The sequence below is a fragment of the Bombina bombina genome, chromosome 10 (assembly GCF_027579735.1).
Source record: "Bombina bombina isolate aBomBom1 chromosome 10, aBomBom1.pri, whole genome shotgun sequence".
Classification (NCBI taxonomy): domain Eukaryota; kingdom Metazoa; phylum Chordata; class Amphibia; order Anura; family Bombinatoridae; genus Bombina; species Bombina bombina.
The window spans coordinates 16,465,638-16,482,442 of NC_069508.1; the positions used below are offsets into that span (position 1 = coordinate 16,465,638).

Consider the following 16,805-nt stretch of genomic DNA (forward strand, 5'->3'; position numbering starts at 1 on the left):
ATATTAAATAAATAATATATATATATATTATTTATAAAAAATTCACAGATATTCTGACAGCGCGTTTCAGCCTACAAACGAGGCCTTTCTCAAGACAATACCAGCTGTGTTGTTCTGTGAAAATTTGAAGGCTGGATTAACCTATGGCGTTTTGGAGGCACGGCTCAAAATTGCGCCAAGTTTCATTGGTGTAGAGTATCTGTTAGGAGGATCGGTCTAATTCTCTTGTGGCCATTTTAAAAGTAGGCAAGATGGATTGCTTGCTCTTAGAGTAATTTGAACGCTATTTTGATGGCAAGTGGAAAGATACAATATATCGGCAAAGTGTATCAATTGTAATACGGGATGTACACATTTTCTTTTTTGGTCAAATTGTTTATTAACATGTATATAGTTTGCAACCCGAGTTTGAGAATAGCTTGAAGAGGGCGAGCATAAGTATTAAAACTGTTACTCAAAGTATATGGAGATCTGTGAGATGAGCAAGTTGTTATAAAAATGATTCTGCCTAAAATCCAAGAGTAGAATAAATAATAAAATAAATGAATATATAATGAATATATAAATATAGAGAATATATAAATTCAGAGAATATATAAATTTAGAAGATATATATTAGAATTATATACAGAATTTGGTTATGATGTATAAGGAAATAAAGCTAATAAAATAAGGAAGTGTCAAATGGTATATTTGGATTTATATATCAGATGTTGTATATCAATATATCAGCTAAAAGTTGGTGTATATAGAAGGAGGAAATTTCATATTTCTCTCAGAATTGAGACAGAGATTTCCAACTAATATTATTAAATCTAGGGTACTTTATTACCCCCTCTTTTGTGTGCATAGTAAAATTTACACACCAGTGAATACATAAACTAGGGGAGAATGTGATGGGTGTTCCTGTTTAATGTCCTAAATAGATGAAGGCATATATTGAAACATACTTCAACTGTTATACTAAGCATGTATTTGTCATACTTCTAATTAGTGATATAAAAGTTCAGTCGTCTACAATCAACATGCTGTGGGTGGGGGGCTTATTCTCCTTCTTATGGAGGTGTGGTCCTTTTTCTAGGGATTCTCTTGGATTCAGGAGGTTGGAACTGAGAATTAACCTTTCAGAGAGGGGTGTTTTTCTCTGAGTTGTTACGTTCCATCTGGAGTCTTGCTTGCTCTGTGTTGAGACTATGGTGGGCCTTTTGTTAGATTCCTTTGGGTCTACGGCCTTGTCGTCTGTTTCTAAGTAGTCGGGTTGGCACCCGTGCTCTGTTGGGATGGCTGTGGCCATTCTTCCGCTCATTTTTTGAGCTGGTGTTGGAGTTCTTCTGCTCTGTTTTCAAGACCTACCAATGCTTGGGCTGGCCCGGTTGAGAGTGGGTTCTGAGATGCGTTGCCATCTTCAGGATCTAGGTTGGCATTGTAGCTAGCCCCCTGGGTTTACAAGCTGAGGGTCCTGGGTTACCATTCACCTTTGGGTTCTGGGTGTAACCTCTCTCTCTCTTGGGGGTGCAGTGGGTCTCGTTGAGGTTATGTGCTTCCCATTTTGGAGCCCTGTGTGTAGGTCTAGTGGCTTTGATTGCCTGGAAGTGTGCCCTCTGTCTGGGAGTTCTCCTTTTGCAATCTGTTATCTTGCTGACCGCTTTTTACTTCTCAGCAAGTATTCTTCTGTGTCATCCTAATGATGACTGAATGTTCTTGACTCAGGGCTTTTTGTCTGGGTCTGTTACACGTTCTTTTTTTTGTCTGAATACTATAGTATTCTTAGTTCTGACGATTTGAGGACTTCATTTTCAGTTGTCTTTTGGTGCTGTTGCACGATGTTGAGAGAAAGGTTTCTCTGTTTCGAGGCCCGGTCCTAAACCTCTGGTTTCTGCTTGGTCTGGGCGTAGGCTCCCCTTGTCCGTCAGGACCCATTTGGGTCTTTGTGAGCTGGGCTCGCTATTGGAGTTTTTCCTTTTATAGATTTTGTGGTGACCTTTCGGTTCCCCTTCGCCTTATCCCTTGGTGAGGGACCGCCTGTTGGGCAACGGTGTCTCCTGGAGGACTGTTGGCTTAGTTGAGTCTGATTTTGCAGTCTCTAGCTAGGCTTCCGGACTATCTGCGGGTCAGAGCCCTTGGAGCCTTTCCTTTTCAAAGTTTTCTCGGCTTCAGACGAAGCAGGGTTTTTGTAGTGGTTTCTGGCTTGTGGCCTCAGAATGGGCCGCCTATTGTACCCTCCTGTTTTGGCATTCAGTGTCCTATTTAGCTTGAGTATTGGTTTCCCAAAGTAATGAATGCAGCTGTGGACTCTTTCCAGTTAGGAAGAAAAACAGAAATTATGCTTACCTGATAATTTCCTTTTCTTCCGTTGGAAAGAGTCCACAGCTCCCCACCCTTTTTCTACGTGGGGCGTCTTTTTATTCTTTTGGCACCTTTTTTTCACCCTGATATTTCTTCTACTGTTCCTTGTTCCTCGGCAGAATGACTGGGGGATGAGGGAAGTGGGAGGAGTATTTAAGCCTTTGGCTGGGGTGTCTTTGCCTCCTCCTGGTGGCCAGGTTCATATTTCCCAATAGTAATGAATGCAGCTATGGATCGTTGCAGAGTGGAATCGATCTCAGGCAGCAGGATAGGTAGGCACCTCAGTGACTCTGCTGAGGTGTAGAGGGTTGCTTGGGGGTTATTGAGAAGGTCAGTTTACACAGTAGCCCTATTTAAAGTAACTTTGTTCCTTTTTGGCTCTGTATTACCATGACAGAGGTGATCCGAATTATTCAGTGGGCGGAGATCAACAACTGCTGTCTTTCTGCGATCCACATTCCAGGAGTGGACAATTGGGAAGCGGATTTTCTGAGCAGACAGACTTTTCATCCCAGGGAGTGGGAATTTTCCAGTTTGACCCTCAAATGGGGGCAGCCAGAACTGGATCTCATGGCTTCTCTGCAGAATGCCTAGCTTTCGAGGTACGGTTCGAGGTCAAGGGATCCACAGGCCGTCCTTTTAGATGCTTTGGCGGTCCCTTGGAATTTCAATCTAGCATACCTGTTTCCTCCGTTCGCTCTCCTTCCAAAAGTCATAGCTCGGATCAAGCAGGAGACGTCGTCTCTGATTCTCATAGCACAGGTGTAGCCTCGCAGGATCTGGTATGCAGACCTAGTGGAAATTTCATCCTTTCCACCTTGGAGGCTTCCTCTGAGGAGAGACCTTCTACTTCAGGGTCCCTTCCTTCATCCAAATCTCGTTTCTCTGAAGTTTCTCTGAAGCTGACTGCTTGGAGACTGAACTCTTAATTTTATCTAAGTCGGTCATTGAGACCTTGATCCAGGCTCGTAAGCCTGTGACAAGAAGAATTTCCATAAGATATGGCGTAAATATTTGTATTGGTGTGAATCCAAAGGCTACTCTTGGAGTAGAGTCGGGATTCCTAGGATTTTGACCTTTCTCCAGGAGGGTTTGGAGAAGGGTTTGTCAGCTAGTACTCTCAAAGGTCAGATTTCTGCGTTGTGTACTTTTTTGCATAAGCGTCTGGCGGATCTGCCAGACGTGCAATCATTGTGTCAGACCTTCGTCAGGATCAGGCATGTGTTTAATCCTGCTACTCCTCCCTGGAGTCTTAATCTTGTTCTTAAGGTTTTACACGGAGCCTATGCATTCCTTAGCTATTTAGATGTTAAAAGTTTTGTTTCTTGTTGCATTTCCTCTGCTTAGAGAGTTTCAGAACTCTCGGCGTTACAGTGTGATTCCCCTTATCTTATCTTTCATTCTGATAAGGTGGTTTTGCGTACTAAGTTTGTTTCGGTCAGGAATGTTAACCAGGAAATCGTTGTCCCTTCCTTGTGTCCTAACCCTACTTGTCATAAGGAGCGTTTGTTGCACAACCTAGATGTGCGTGCGCTGAAATTCTATCTACAGGCGACTAAGGATTTTCGTCAGTCTTCTGCTTTGTTTGTTTGTTTCTCTGGGAAATGCAAGGGTCAGAAAGCTATGGCTACTTCTCTTTCCTTTTGGCTGAAGAGTATTATTCGTTTGGCCTATGAGACTGCTGGACAGCAGCCTCCTGAGAGAATCACAGCTTATTCAACGAGGGCTGTTTCTTCTTCCTGGGCCTTTAACAATGAGGCTTCTGTGGAACAGATTTGCAAGGCTGCAACTTGCTCATCTTTGCATACTTTTTTTCGAATTCTATAAATTTGATACTTTTGCCTCGGCTGAGGCTTCTTTTGGGAGAAAGGTTCTTCAAGCTGTGGTGCCTTCTGTTTAGGTTACCTGTCTTGTCTTATCATATGTGTCCTCTAGTTTGGGTATTGGTTCCCAACAGTAATTGATGATGATCTGTGGACTCACTGTGTCATTAGAAAGAAAATAAAATTTATGCTTACCTGATCAATTTCTTTCTTTCTTGACACGGTGAGTCCACAGCAGCCCTGTTTTTCTGACAGTTTCTTTGATATATAAACCTCAGGCACCTCTGCTCCTTGTGTTATTTCCTTTCTCTCCTTTACCTTGGTCGAATGACTGGGGTTTGTGGGAAGGGAGGTGATATTTAACAGCATTGCTGTGGTGCTCTTTGCCTCCTCCTGCTGGCCAGGAGTGATATTCCCAACAGTAATTGATGATGATCCGTGGACTCACAGTGTCAAGAAAGAAATAAAATTATTAGGTAAGCATAAATTTAGTTTTTTTCTGCAAAGGAATGGTTTAATATGGAATTAAAAGGTCAGGTAAACAGAGGATAAAAGAACATAGATACCTATAAAACTATGTAACGTGTAAGTAATATATTTGGGAGGTAGAAATAAATATAAACCGCTATTATAAATCAGAAAATCATTAGATAATTGTACTCGGGGAAGGATGTGTTAGACTTATGATATTAACATAATGCTGCCTTAACACAGAAGACTAAATAGAGATAATTTCTGCAGCGTCACCAAAGCAGACCCGGAAGACGGATGGCACCCAGAGACTGACTGCAGGATACCACAGCAGGGTTTACAAGCAGAGTTCTGATGCCTCTATACGGGGTAAGTAAACATGGATTTAGTCTTTTCTTTCCAATGGCATGGAGAGTCCACAAATCCATTCAATTACTGTTGGGAAATTCACCACCCCACCTGGCCACCAGGAGGAGGCAAAGAACACCACAGCCAGAGCTTAAAGGGACACCAATTGTCTTTTTTAAGACACAATGAGTCCACGGATCATCTTAATTACTAATGGGATATTCACCTCCTGGTCAGCAGGAGGAGGCAAAGAGCACCACAGCAGAGCTGTTAAATAGCTCCTCCCTTCCCTCCCACTCCAGTCATTCTCTTTGTCTACGTTAGTGATAGGAAGAGGTAAAGTGAGGTGTTAGTTTTAGATTCTTCAATCAAAAGTTTATTATTTTAAAGTAGTGCCAGAATGTGCTGCTTTGTCCTGGGGTGTAGCCGTAGTCCATATCAGTCTCTTCAGTAGAGCTTTTGGTGGCTTTAGAGCAATGTGAACTTGTGGGACATTTTCTCACTGCGCCTCCCATGTGTTTTGCTGCCCTGTATGCCTTAGTCTGAGGTAATGGATTACTCAGCATGCCTCTTTTTTTCAACAGGTCAATAGGAGGGAGAGGACCTCTTAAACCTGTGATCTGCCTAGCTGTCAGGCAGACATTAAGGTAAGTGCTGCTTATTTATTTCTGGGGGGACCCAGGAAAGGGCTAGCACTTTATTTCCCTAACTGATGTAATTTTCATCTTTCCTAGTTCAGGAGAATTAATTGACAGCATAGGTGCAAGTACAGGGACTGGGGACAGGCCGTTGCATTTAAATTACTTTTGCTCAGATGGTTATTTTTTAACTGTATTCACTATTATCGTCCTCTTATTTTCAGTTAAGGACGTTAGTGTGGCAGTTGTTTTTTTCTTCACACCCATGATGGGCGGAGCATCCGACTCGCGCCATTATCATTGTGCAGCAGTCGGGTAGATACTCTGCCTACATCGAGAGAGTGAGGCGTTATTAGGAGCGGTGTAGATGCGCATGGTCTGCATAAGGACATGCGTTTCTAGCACCGGTTTGGGATTTGATTTTCCTTATTCTCTGCAGCACATCGCAAAATAGGTTGCGCTGTTTGCACATTTGGTTCCTGTTAAACTGGGAGCATAGGAGCACCTCAGCACAGCTTATGAGGTGCAGGGGTGCTTTTATTTTTATAAGTAGTGTTTTTGAAGTAAAAAATGTACTTTTTGAGGTAACGTTATTGTTTTTGTTAAACAAAATAAAGCAGTTGTCTCTTTGAATTTAAAGCGACAGTACCGTTTTAAGGAAACATTAATTTTGTTGCTTATAAGGCTCAATTCTGTTTAATGATAGACCAAGGAGCCTTGCAAAATGCTTCTTACTCATTATGTTTGGAAGCTAATGTTGATCCACCAATCCCTTTCGGTCCTACATGTATTCAAAGGACCTTAAATTATAGGGATCATATTTTTTCTGAGCAACATTTTTCTAAGGCCAATGTTGCACCAGGTTCAATTGATGAAGTTCTAATGATATTTGCGTGCTAATCTAACTCATTTCTGCACACAAAGATAAAAAGTTACAGTTTTAAAATTTAAAGAGACAGTGACGTTTTTTATCTGTTAATTTTATTAAAAGAATTTCAGCTGTTTTTTTGTTAATTCATCCTTTGTGACTTAGGATGGAACAAAAGCACACAAAAAATAAAAAAAAAGTTACTTTTAAAATTTACAGTAACGTTTTTTATGTATCGATTTTTATAAAAAAAAAAAAAAAAGATTTCTCTCTTTTCTGAACCTACTACCTCTAAGGCGATTGCTGGTTAGGAGTCTGTTGACAATGGTCAAGCTATGCCACAAATTTCTCCTATAGTGTCCCACAAAATGTTATGGCCCACATGCAGTGCCCTGCGCTTCCTTTCACACTCCACCCGGAGTTACGCTGCATTATATGTTTTTCCCACGAGGTAGAAAAGATTACTAGAGGAATTATTTTCAATCATTTAGGGTGATTGATTCAGTAGTTGCTATTCCGAAAGGTTCTTCCCTGTTACCTTAAAGAGGAAGATACTTCGGGATTATCTGAGAGAGAATTCTCAGACTCAGATGCATAATATCTTTATTTGATCCTGAGGTTGTTACTTTAGGAGGTTTTAGCTACCCTGGACGACTCCGACACTTCCGGGGTAATCTATCCTAGTGCGTCCAGTAAGTTATAAGGAATGGAAGACCGCAGTCCCTATATTTAAAAAGATGTTTCCCATAGCCGATTCAGCTAAGGAGGCTGGGCAGACATTCCCTAGGGTGGAAGGAGTAGTTTCCAGCTTAGCTAAGAGAACTACTATACCCTTAGAGGATAGTTGTTTTTTTTCCCAAGGGTTCTATGGACAAAAATTAGAAAAGGGATGTACACCAGGGCTTATAATGGCAACCAGCTGTGTACTTTGCTACCGTCATTAGTGCAACGGCATATTTATTTGATGCGTTGTCTGATGCTACTAAGTCAGAAACTCCCCTGGATAAAATCCAGGATAGGATAAAAGCTTTCAAATTGGCTAATTCCTTTATTTCTAATTCTTCCCTTCAAGTTATCAAACTGGGAGCATAGGTTTTAGGTTTCTCTGTTCCAGCTCACAGAGCCTTATGGTTAGAGCCTTGTTCTATGGATGATGCTCTAAGTCTAAGCTTTTAGTGATTCTTTACAAGGGGAAGACCTTGTTGGGACCTGGCTTGATGGAAATAATCTCTTTTGAAATTTAAAGAATTTAAAAAAAAAATATTTTTTTTCAAATAGCCTGCTGTCAAATAAAAGACAGCATGAAGGACATGCCCCCAAGATCTCAAAGTCTAAACAAATTTCTTAGTGTACCGTCCTTCAAGATGGAAACTATTCGTTCCATTCTTCCCTTGATCCAAGAGTGGATTTAAAGGGCGCGTACCTTCATGTGCCATTCACAAGAATCGTCTCATGTTCTAAGGTTTGCCTTTCTGGACAAACGCTTCCAGTTCGTGGCTCTTCCTTTCGGTCTTGCCACAACTCTCAGAGTTTTCACAAAGGCCCTGGGATCGCTGTTGGCGGTCCTTCGGTTACGGGGCATTGCAGTGGTGCCCTATCTGAACGACTTCCTAGTCCAGGCGCCATCCTTACAGCAAGCAAGATTTCACACGGACACGGTGTTACCCTTCCCACGATTTCACGGGTGGGAGGTAAATTTGGAGAAGGGTTCCTTGGTCCCAAGCACAAGGGTAACTTGGGAACCATAATAGATTTCATATCAATGAAGACTTTTCTGAAAGAATGTCAGGGAATCAGAGATATCGATACTTGTCTAGTCATTCAGTCCACTCCTCGGCCTTCAGTGGCTCAGTGCATGGAGGTAATCGGGCTGATGGTGGCGGCAATGGACATCATCCCGTTTGCTTGGTTCCATCTCAGACCTCTGAAGTTAAGCATGCTCAGGCAATGGAACAGAGATTATACAGATTTGTCTCCTTGACTAGTACTGGAGCAGGAGACAAGGGATTCTCTTCAATGGTGGTTGTCTTTGGATCATCTCTCCCAGGGAACCTGCTTTCGCAGAACATCTTGGGTGATTTTGACAACAGACACCAGCCTTCTAGGGTGGGGAGCAGTCTGGGGCTCCCTAAGGGCTCAGGGAGTTTGGACTCAACCAGAATCTGTTCTTCCTATAAACATTCTGGAGCTGAGAGCGATCTACAATGTTCTTCTGGCCTGGCCTCAGTTAGCCTCGGTCCAGTTTATCAGGTTCCAGTCGAATAAAATAACGTCAGTGGCTTACATCAATCATCAGGGAGGAACGAGGAGTTCCTTAGCGATGACAGTGGTATACAAAATAATTCAGTGGGCGGAGGCCCATTCTTGCTGCCTGTCGGCGATCCACATCCCAGGGGTGGACAACTGGGAGGTGGATTTCCTGAGCAGGCAGACCTTTCATCCGGGGGAGTGGGAACTCCATCCGGAAGTGTTCTCCAGCTTTTTCCTCCGTTTGCTTTTCTTCCTCGGGTCATTGCTCGAATCAAACAGGAGAGGGCATCGGTGATCCTCATAGCACCGGCTTAGCCTCGTAGGATTTGGAATGCACATCTGGGGGACATGTCATCTCTGCTACCTTGGAGACTTCCGTTGAGGAAGGACCTTCTAATCAAGGGCCCCTCCTTCACCCAAATCTGGTTTCTCTGCAACTGACTGCTTGGAGATTGAATTCTTAATATTATCCAAGCAGGGTTTTTTGACTCTGTCATTGAGACCATGATTCAGGCTCGTAAGCCTGTCACTATAAAAATTTATCATAAGATATGGCGTAAATATCTCTTTTGGTGTGAATCCATGGGCTACTCATGGAGTAGAGTTAGGATTCCTAGAATTTTGTCTTTTCTCCTAGAGAGTTTGGGGAAAGGTTTATCGTCAAGTTTTCCCTAAAGGGTCAAATCTCTATCTTTATCTATTTTGTTACACAAACGTCTGGCAGATGTCACAGATGTACAATCATTTTGTCAGGCCTTGGTCAGGATCAGGCCTGTGTCCAAACCAGTTACTCCTCCATGGAGTCTGAATTTAGTTCTCAGAGTTCTTCAAGGGGCTCTGTTTGAGCCTATGCATTCCTTAGATATTAAGTTGTTATCTTGGAAAGTTTTATTTCTTGTTGCTATTTCTTCTGCTCGGAGAGTGTCAGAGCTCTCGGCATTACAGTATGAGTCTCCTTATCTTATTTTCCATTCAGATAAGGTATTTTTACGTACTAAATTAGGATTTCTTCCTAAGGTTATTTCTGATTGGTACATTAATCAGGAGATTGTTGTTCTTTTCTTGTGTCCTAATCCTTCTTTTCAAAAGGAAAGACTTCTGCACAATTTGGACGTGGTCCGTGCTTTAAAGTTTTTCCTGCAGGTGACTAAGGACTGTCGTCAGTCTTCTTCTTTGTTGGTGGTTTTCTCAGGAAAACGCAAGGGACAGAAAGCTACGGCTACTTTTCTTTCTTTTTGGCTGAAGAGTATCATACGTTTTGCATATGAGACTGCTGGACAGCAGCCTCCCGAGAGAGTTACGACTCATTCCACGAGGGCTGTTGCTTCCTCATGGGCGTTCAAAAATGAAGCTTCTGTGGAACAGATTTGCAAGGCTGCAACTGGGTCCTCTCTTCACACTTTTTCAAAATTCTACAAATTTGACACTTTTGCCTCGACTGAGGCCGCTTTTGGGAGAAAGGTTCTTCAAGCAGTGGTGCCTTCCGTTTAGGTTCCCTGTCTTGTCCCTCCCGTATCATCTGTGTACTCTAGCTTGGGTATTGAATCCCATTAGTAATTAAGATGATCCGAGGACTCATCGTGTCTTAAAAAAGAAAAGAAAATGTATGCTTACCTGATAAATTTATTTCTTTTTTGACACGATGAGTCCACGACCCGCCCTGTTCTTATAGACAGGTTGTGGGTTATTGTAAACTTCAGACACCTCTACACCTTGGCTTTTCCTTTCTCTTCCTAACTTCGGTCGAATGACTGGAGTGGGAGGGAAGGGAGGAGCTATTTAACAGCTCGGCTGTGGTGCTCTTTGCCTCTTCCTGCTGACCAGGAGGTGAATATCCCATTAGTAATTAAGATGATCCGTGGACTCATCATGTCAAAAAAGAAATACATTTATCAGGTAAGCATACATTTTCTTTTTTTCTTTCATGATTCAGATAGAGCAGCAATTTTAAGCAACTTTCTAATTTACTCCTATTATCAAAATTTCTTCATTCTCTTGCTATCTTTATTTGAAAAGCAATAATGTAAGTTTAGATGCCGGCCCATTTTTGGTGAACAACCTGGGTTGTTCTTGCTGATTGGTGGATAAATTCACCGACCAATAAACATGTGCTGTCCAGGGTACTGAACCAAAAATTGGCTGGCTCCTTAGCTTAGATGCCTTCTTTTTCAAATAAAGATAGCAAGAGAACATAGAAAAATTGATAATAGGAGTAAATTAGAAAGTTGCTTAAAATTGCTGCTTTATCCGAATCACAAAATAAAAAATTTGGGTTCAGTGTCCCTTTAAGTATCCTCCCACTACCCATACTCCCCCAGTCATTCTTTGCCAACGCAAACATGGATTTAGTATTTTTGCTGCACCTTTAACATAAAATTGAAGCCCACATAGTACACCACAGTACCGGAAATAGGATACTAACTCACTGGGAACAGCGGTTGGGAGAACATGTGAGCTCAGCAGAATGTTTGGTTTCCACTGGGTTAGACTGACCCCAAATCAGCAGTGTGTTCTTAAAGGAACGTTAAACTTTGCAAAACACTTATTGTTTTCCTGTAATTTAAATCTGAGATTTTCCACCGTCTTCTCAAAGCTAGAAGTACATTCAGTGGAAGGCAGAATTATTATATTACATGCTGCTCAGTGATTTGTTCTCAATTGACCTAACAAAAAACGAGTAAGTAAAGAACACAAAAAGGGGTGTGCCCACATGGTTTAAAACAATGCACATTTTGCTAAAAGAATGAGTCTAAAAAAATATATATGTGACGGACTCCGGCTACCCCGACTGGGTAGCTCTACCAAAAGGGTCCTTCTTGTAGCTGCAGAGTGGAGAAAGTGATTTTAGCAAGAGCCCATCCTAATAACCAGACAAGACCAGTATTAAGGTGAAACACGAACAGAATTTATTGGAAAAAACACACAGCTTATATACAGCTTATATACAAATTTGCCATCTTGATAAGAGCCTCATCTGATCCCAAGATTCCCACCCCTCCAGACAGTCTGGCGCCCCCATAAGAACAATAGGAACATAGGGATCCCACATCAATTAGGTCACAATCTCGGGGTGATCTCAAGGGAGCGGCGGCTATTCCCGAGTACCATTGTAGAGCTCCGGGCCCCAAGTTGTCCTAGTCAAAAAAGCAACATGATCCGTCGCTGGGGGCCGGAGCGGCAGCTGATCAAAGGTACGCCGGATCAGCCAGTGTTAGTAGGGATAGAAGGGGGGTCCGAAACGAGTTCCGAAGGTAGCTCCCTCCTGGCAATCACCCCAACCCTTGCCCATTATATTATTATTATTATTCTTTATTTATAAAGCGCCAACAGATTCCGCAGCGCTGCCCATGGGTACAAGGATAGAAGTACAACGGAGAAACAATACAATAAAGACAACATTTTAAAGACAGATACAGGGGGAATTGAGGGCCCTATTCCCGTGGGAATTTACAATCTAGATATAGGAAATATAAATCCCCAAAAGAGCGGAGCTCTGGGGCAAAGGGCCTCTAGAGCGACCTAGAGTGAAGTTCAGCGGGGATCCCTATTGGGTCCAGCCAGAGAGTGGTTCCATGATATGCCGGCTGGACCTTGGTGAGGCGGCGAGGGGATAAACGGGGTAGCAAACAGCTCTTTCAGGGCAAAGTTTACAGTGTAGCAACAAATAACAAGGGAGTCGGTGAAAACACAGTAATCCAGTACAGGGAGGTGGCCTTGGCAGATTGGTATCCATGACAATATATATTTTTAAAAATGTATTTTGTATGCAGATATTTTACAGTGCAGTGATTAATTTCTGAGACATAGCTATATATATATATATATATATATAAATGACTAATGTTTCTTTTTGGCCAGTCTTAGCAGAACATTTTGGGCAAATGTTTAATTTTCTTGTGTACAGAATTCAGCCTGAAATCATCCCAGGCATCAAAAATCCCTGTACGTGCCAAGCCAAAAGGAAACTTCTCATGCCAGCTTCTGACAGGGTACAAGGGCACCTACCGCTACTCACATACAGACAGGTGAGCTGCATAATGCTATAGTTTTTATTATTTAAGATAACTTCTGCTAACCATACTGGGTAGTGCCTGGGGCCTGGTATGTTCTGATGAATATATTAGCTGCTGTACGGTTGACTAAGACATTATTATCACTTTCCAGCACAATGTAGAGATTTATTTTAATTTTAAGTTTTTTATATTGGACTTTTTATATTGAGTGTGACGCTTTATATGGGCCCCATTGTTGTAACTCTTCTACTGCTCCTTCTTGGAGACTGTTCAATGAATCAACATTTGTTCATTTCCCAGATTTCCTCTGAGGGTGGACCCAAAGGGAGCATTAGAGCTGCCTATTATTCATCCCCTACACGTTTTTTGTTTTACAGATATAACACACAGATTCCTCATTTCTGCCATTCAAGGTTTTCAAAGCCATCGGTACCTTTAGCCCAAAGCCTATGGTTCAGTCGGAAGCCCTTGATTATGGGGAAGAGCTTGGATCATACAGATCACAAGGTAACCGGGTTACATAGCAGTATTAGATGCTCTCCTGAAGTTAAAACAAATACCCAGAAACCCAATATTCTGTGGAAAGTGTGAGCTACAAGTGAGAACATTTCACTAGCAGAGATCTGCAGTTTGCATAAGGATAGTTTGATCAGTAGGTTGTCTTTGGGGCTACTCAAGTGATACAATGTTGCAATAATCTCTCTTATGTTCTATATACACAACTGTGTTCTGTACAGCTAATCCGAATTTATACTAGCGACATTACTGGGCATGAGTGGGGTATCTAACATGTGCCATGGGGCACTGGCTGTGTAAGTCTATTGCTGTACATTTATGTGAGAGGTGTAAACTCCTTTAAAAAGGTATCGTCTGTTTTTTCGTCACCACTAGATTTAACGCAGATGAGATGATGCTGCAATAAAGTTATAGCTGATCATGATCCCAGCCTCAGGTAGGGTTTAGGTTTTGCCATCTATAGGATTAACAGTGTTGCAAGTGGCATCCCTGTCCTGAAGCCATACTATTCCTATTGGGTCCATTTTCCCAACAAGAAACCTGTGAAATTTATATTTGTACTAAGGTATCTTCTGTTTGCAATTAATAATCAAATGTGAAAGATTCTTTTAATGACACAAGTAAGAAAAAAATATTACAATAATTTTAGAGAATTATATACATTATATTCACAACCTAAACAGCAGTTAAAAAAGTAATTGTGACTTTCACATTGTTGAGCAGCAATCAGCCTGATTCAATGACCTGTATGAAATTCCCAGTGAGGTCTTATCATGGATTAGTAAACACACAGCTAGATTAGATGCTTCATAATGCTGCTTTTTTCCTAATGCTGCTATTACAAGTCTTGTTAGTATAGGTGTACCGCACACCTTTTTGGCCGTCACGCAACGTCAATACCACACTTTTAAAAAAAAGTCCTTTTTCAATGGAACTCCCATAGCGCCGGTATTACGAGTTTGCCTGGGAGGCCAAAAAGTGAGCAGTGCACCCTATACTGACAAGATCCGTACCGCCATCTAAAGTCATTAGTTATGAATTTTTCCATACAAATCTGTAGCATAAAACTCATAACTAAAGTGTTAAAAAGTACACTAACACCCATAAACTACCTATTAATCCCTAAACCAAGGCTGTCCCACATCGCAAAAAATAAAATAAAATTATTAACCCCTAATCTGCCGCTCTGGATATCGCCCCCACTAAATAAAATTATGAACCCCTATTCCGCTGCTCCCCGACATCGTCGCCACTATAATAAACCTATTAACCCCTAAACCGCTGCCCTCCCGCATTGCAAACACTATTTAAAGATTATTAACCCCTAATCTGCCGTCCTGCCACTCCGCCGCTATAATAAACCTATTAACCACTAAACCGCAAGCCCCCCACAACGAAATATACTAACTCTACATAAATATATTAACCCCTAACCCTATATCTAACCCTAACCCTAACGTAACCCTAAGCCTAACACCCCTAACTTAAATATAATTAAAATAAAGCTAAATAAACCTTACAATTATTACCTAAATAATTCATATTTAAAACTAAATACATACTTACCTGTAAAATAAAACCTAAGCTAAGCTAGTTTAGGTTTTATTTTTATTTCACAGGTAAGTTTGTATGTAGACTAGTTAGTAAATAGTTATGAACTATTTACTAGCTACCTAGTTAAAATAAATACAAGGTTACCTGTAAAATAAAACCTTACCTGCCTTACACTAAAAACTAACATTACAATATAATAAATAAAATTAATAAAATTCAATTTACTAAATTACAAAAAAGATTAAACACTAAATTACAAAAAAATAAAAAAATGAAATTATCAAAAATAAAAAATTATTACTCCTAATCTAATAGCCCTATAAAAATAAAAAAGCCCCCCAAATAAAAAAAAACCCTAGCCTACACTAAACTGACAATGTCCCTTAAAGGGGCCTTTTGCGGGGCATTGCCACAAAGAAATCAGCTCTTTTACCTGTAAAAAAAAAATACAAACACCCCTCAACAGTAAAACCCACCGCCCAACCAACCAACCTCCCCAAATAAAAACCTATCTAAATAAACCTAAGCTAACCACTGCCCTGAAAAGGGCATTTGGATGGGCATTGCCCTTAAAAGGACATTTAGCTCTTTTACATTGCCCAAACCCTAAGCTACAAAAAAAACCCACCCAAAAAACCCTTAAAAAAAACCTAACACTAACCCCGACGAGTTACTTACAGTTATCGAAGTCCGGACATCCATCCTCATCCAGCCGGCAAGAAGTCTTCATCCGGGCGGCCTCTTCCATCTTCATCCAGCCGGCGAAGTTCTCATCCAGACGGCAAAAAGTCTTCATCCAGACAGCATCTTCTATCTTCATCCATCCGGCGTGGAGCGGGTCCATCTTCAAGACATCTGGCACGGAGCATCCTCTTCTTACGATCGTTGCTGGAAAATGGAGTTTCTCTTTAAGTGATGTTATCCAAGATGGCGTCCCTTACATTCCTATTGGCTGAAAGATTTCTATCAGCCAATAGGAATTAAAGGGGAAAAAATTATATTGGCTGTTGCAATCAGCCAATAGGATTGAGCTCTCATTCTATTGGCTGATTGGAACAGCCAATAGAATGAGAGTTCAATCCTATTGGCTGATTGGTTCAGCCAATAGGATGAAAGCTCAATCCTATTGGCTTATTGTAGTTAAAATAAATACAAACTTACCTGTGAAATTAGTTATATTGTAGCTAGCTTAGGTTTTATTTTAAAGATAAGTATGTATTTAGTTTTAAATATAAATTATTTAGGTAATAATTGTAAGGTTTATTTAGATTTATTTTAATTATATTTAAGTTAGGGGGTGTTAGGGTTAGATTTAGGCTTAGGGTTACGTTAGGGTTATGCTTAGGGGTTAATATATTTATTTAGTGTTAGTGATGTTGGAGACCAGAGGTTTAGGGGTAAATAACTTTAGAATAGTGGCGGCGACATTGGTGCGGTAGATTCGGGGTTAATAACTAAAGTAGGTGGCGGCGATGTTAAGGGCGGTATATTAGGGGTTAATAAGTGTATTTAGGTGGCAGCGTTGTTAAGGGGCAGCAGATTAGGGGTTAATAACTGTATGTAGGTGGCGGCGATATCGGGAGCGGCAGATTAGGGGTTAATATTTTTATTTAGGTGGTGGCGATGTTAAGGGCGGCAGATTAGTGGTTAATAACATTATGTAGGTGGCAGCGATGTCGGGGACGGCAGATTAGGGGTGTTTAGATGTGGTTTTTATGTTAGGGTGTTAGGTTTAAACATAACTTTTTCTTTCCCTATAGACATCAATGGGGCTGCGTTATGGAGCTTTTGTTTCCGTGATCGCAGGTGTTAGGCTTCTTTTTTGCCGCCTTTCCCCATTGATGTCTATGAGGAAATTGTGCACGTCCACGTCAAAGCAGCGCTTGTATTTCGGTGCGGTATGGAGCTCAACGCCACCATATCGCCCGCACAAGACTGCTTTTTCAAAACCTGTAATAGCAGTGCTATAGGGAGGTGA

The 16,805-nt window shown here is 41.3% G+C and overlaps 1 protein-coding gene across 1 annotated transcript in view; it reads left to right on the forward strand.

Annotated features, from left to right (window-relative positions):
* The window catches only part of LOC128641193 (uncharacterized), a 44,810-nt gene that overhangs the window by 27,697 nt on the left and 308 nt on the right, over positions 1-16,805 (forward strand). The window contains exons 7-9 of the mRNA XM_053693760.1: positions 4,911-5,009; positions 12,649-12,769; positions 13,135-13,264. Of these exons, the coding sequence (XP_053549735.1) occupies positions 4,911-5,009; positions 12,649-12,769; positions 13,135-13,264 (350 nt within the window). The remainder of the gene's footprint in view (positions 1-4,910; positions 5,010-12,648; positions 12,770-13,134; positions 13,265-16,805) is intronic.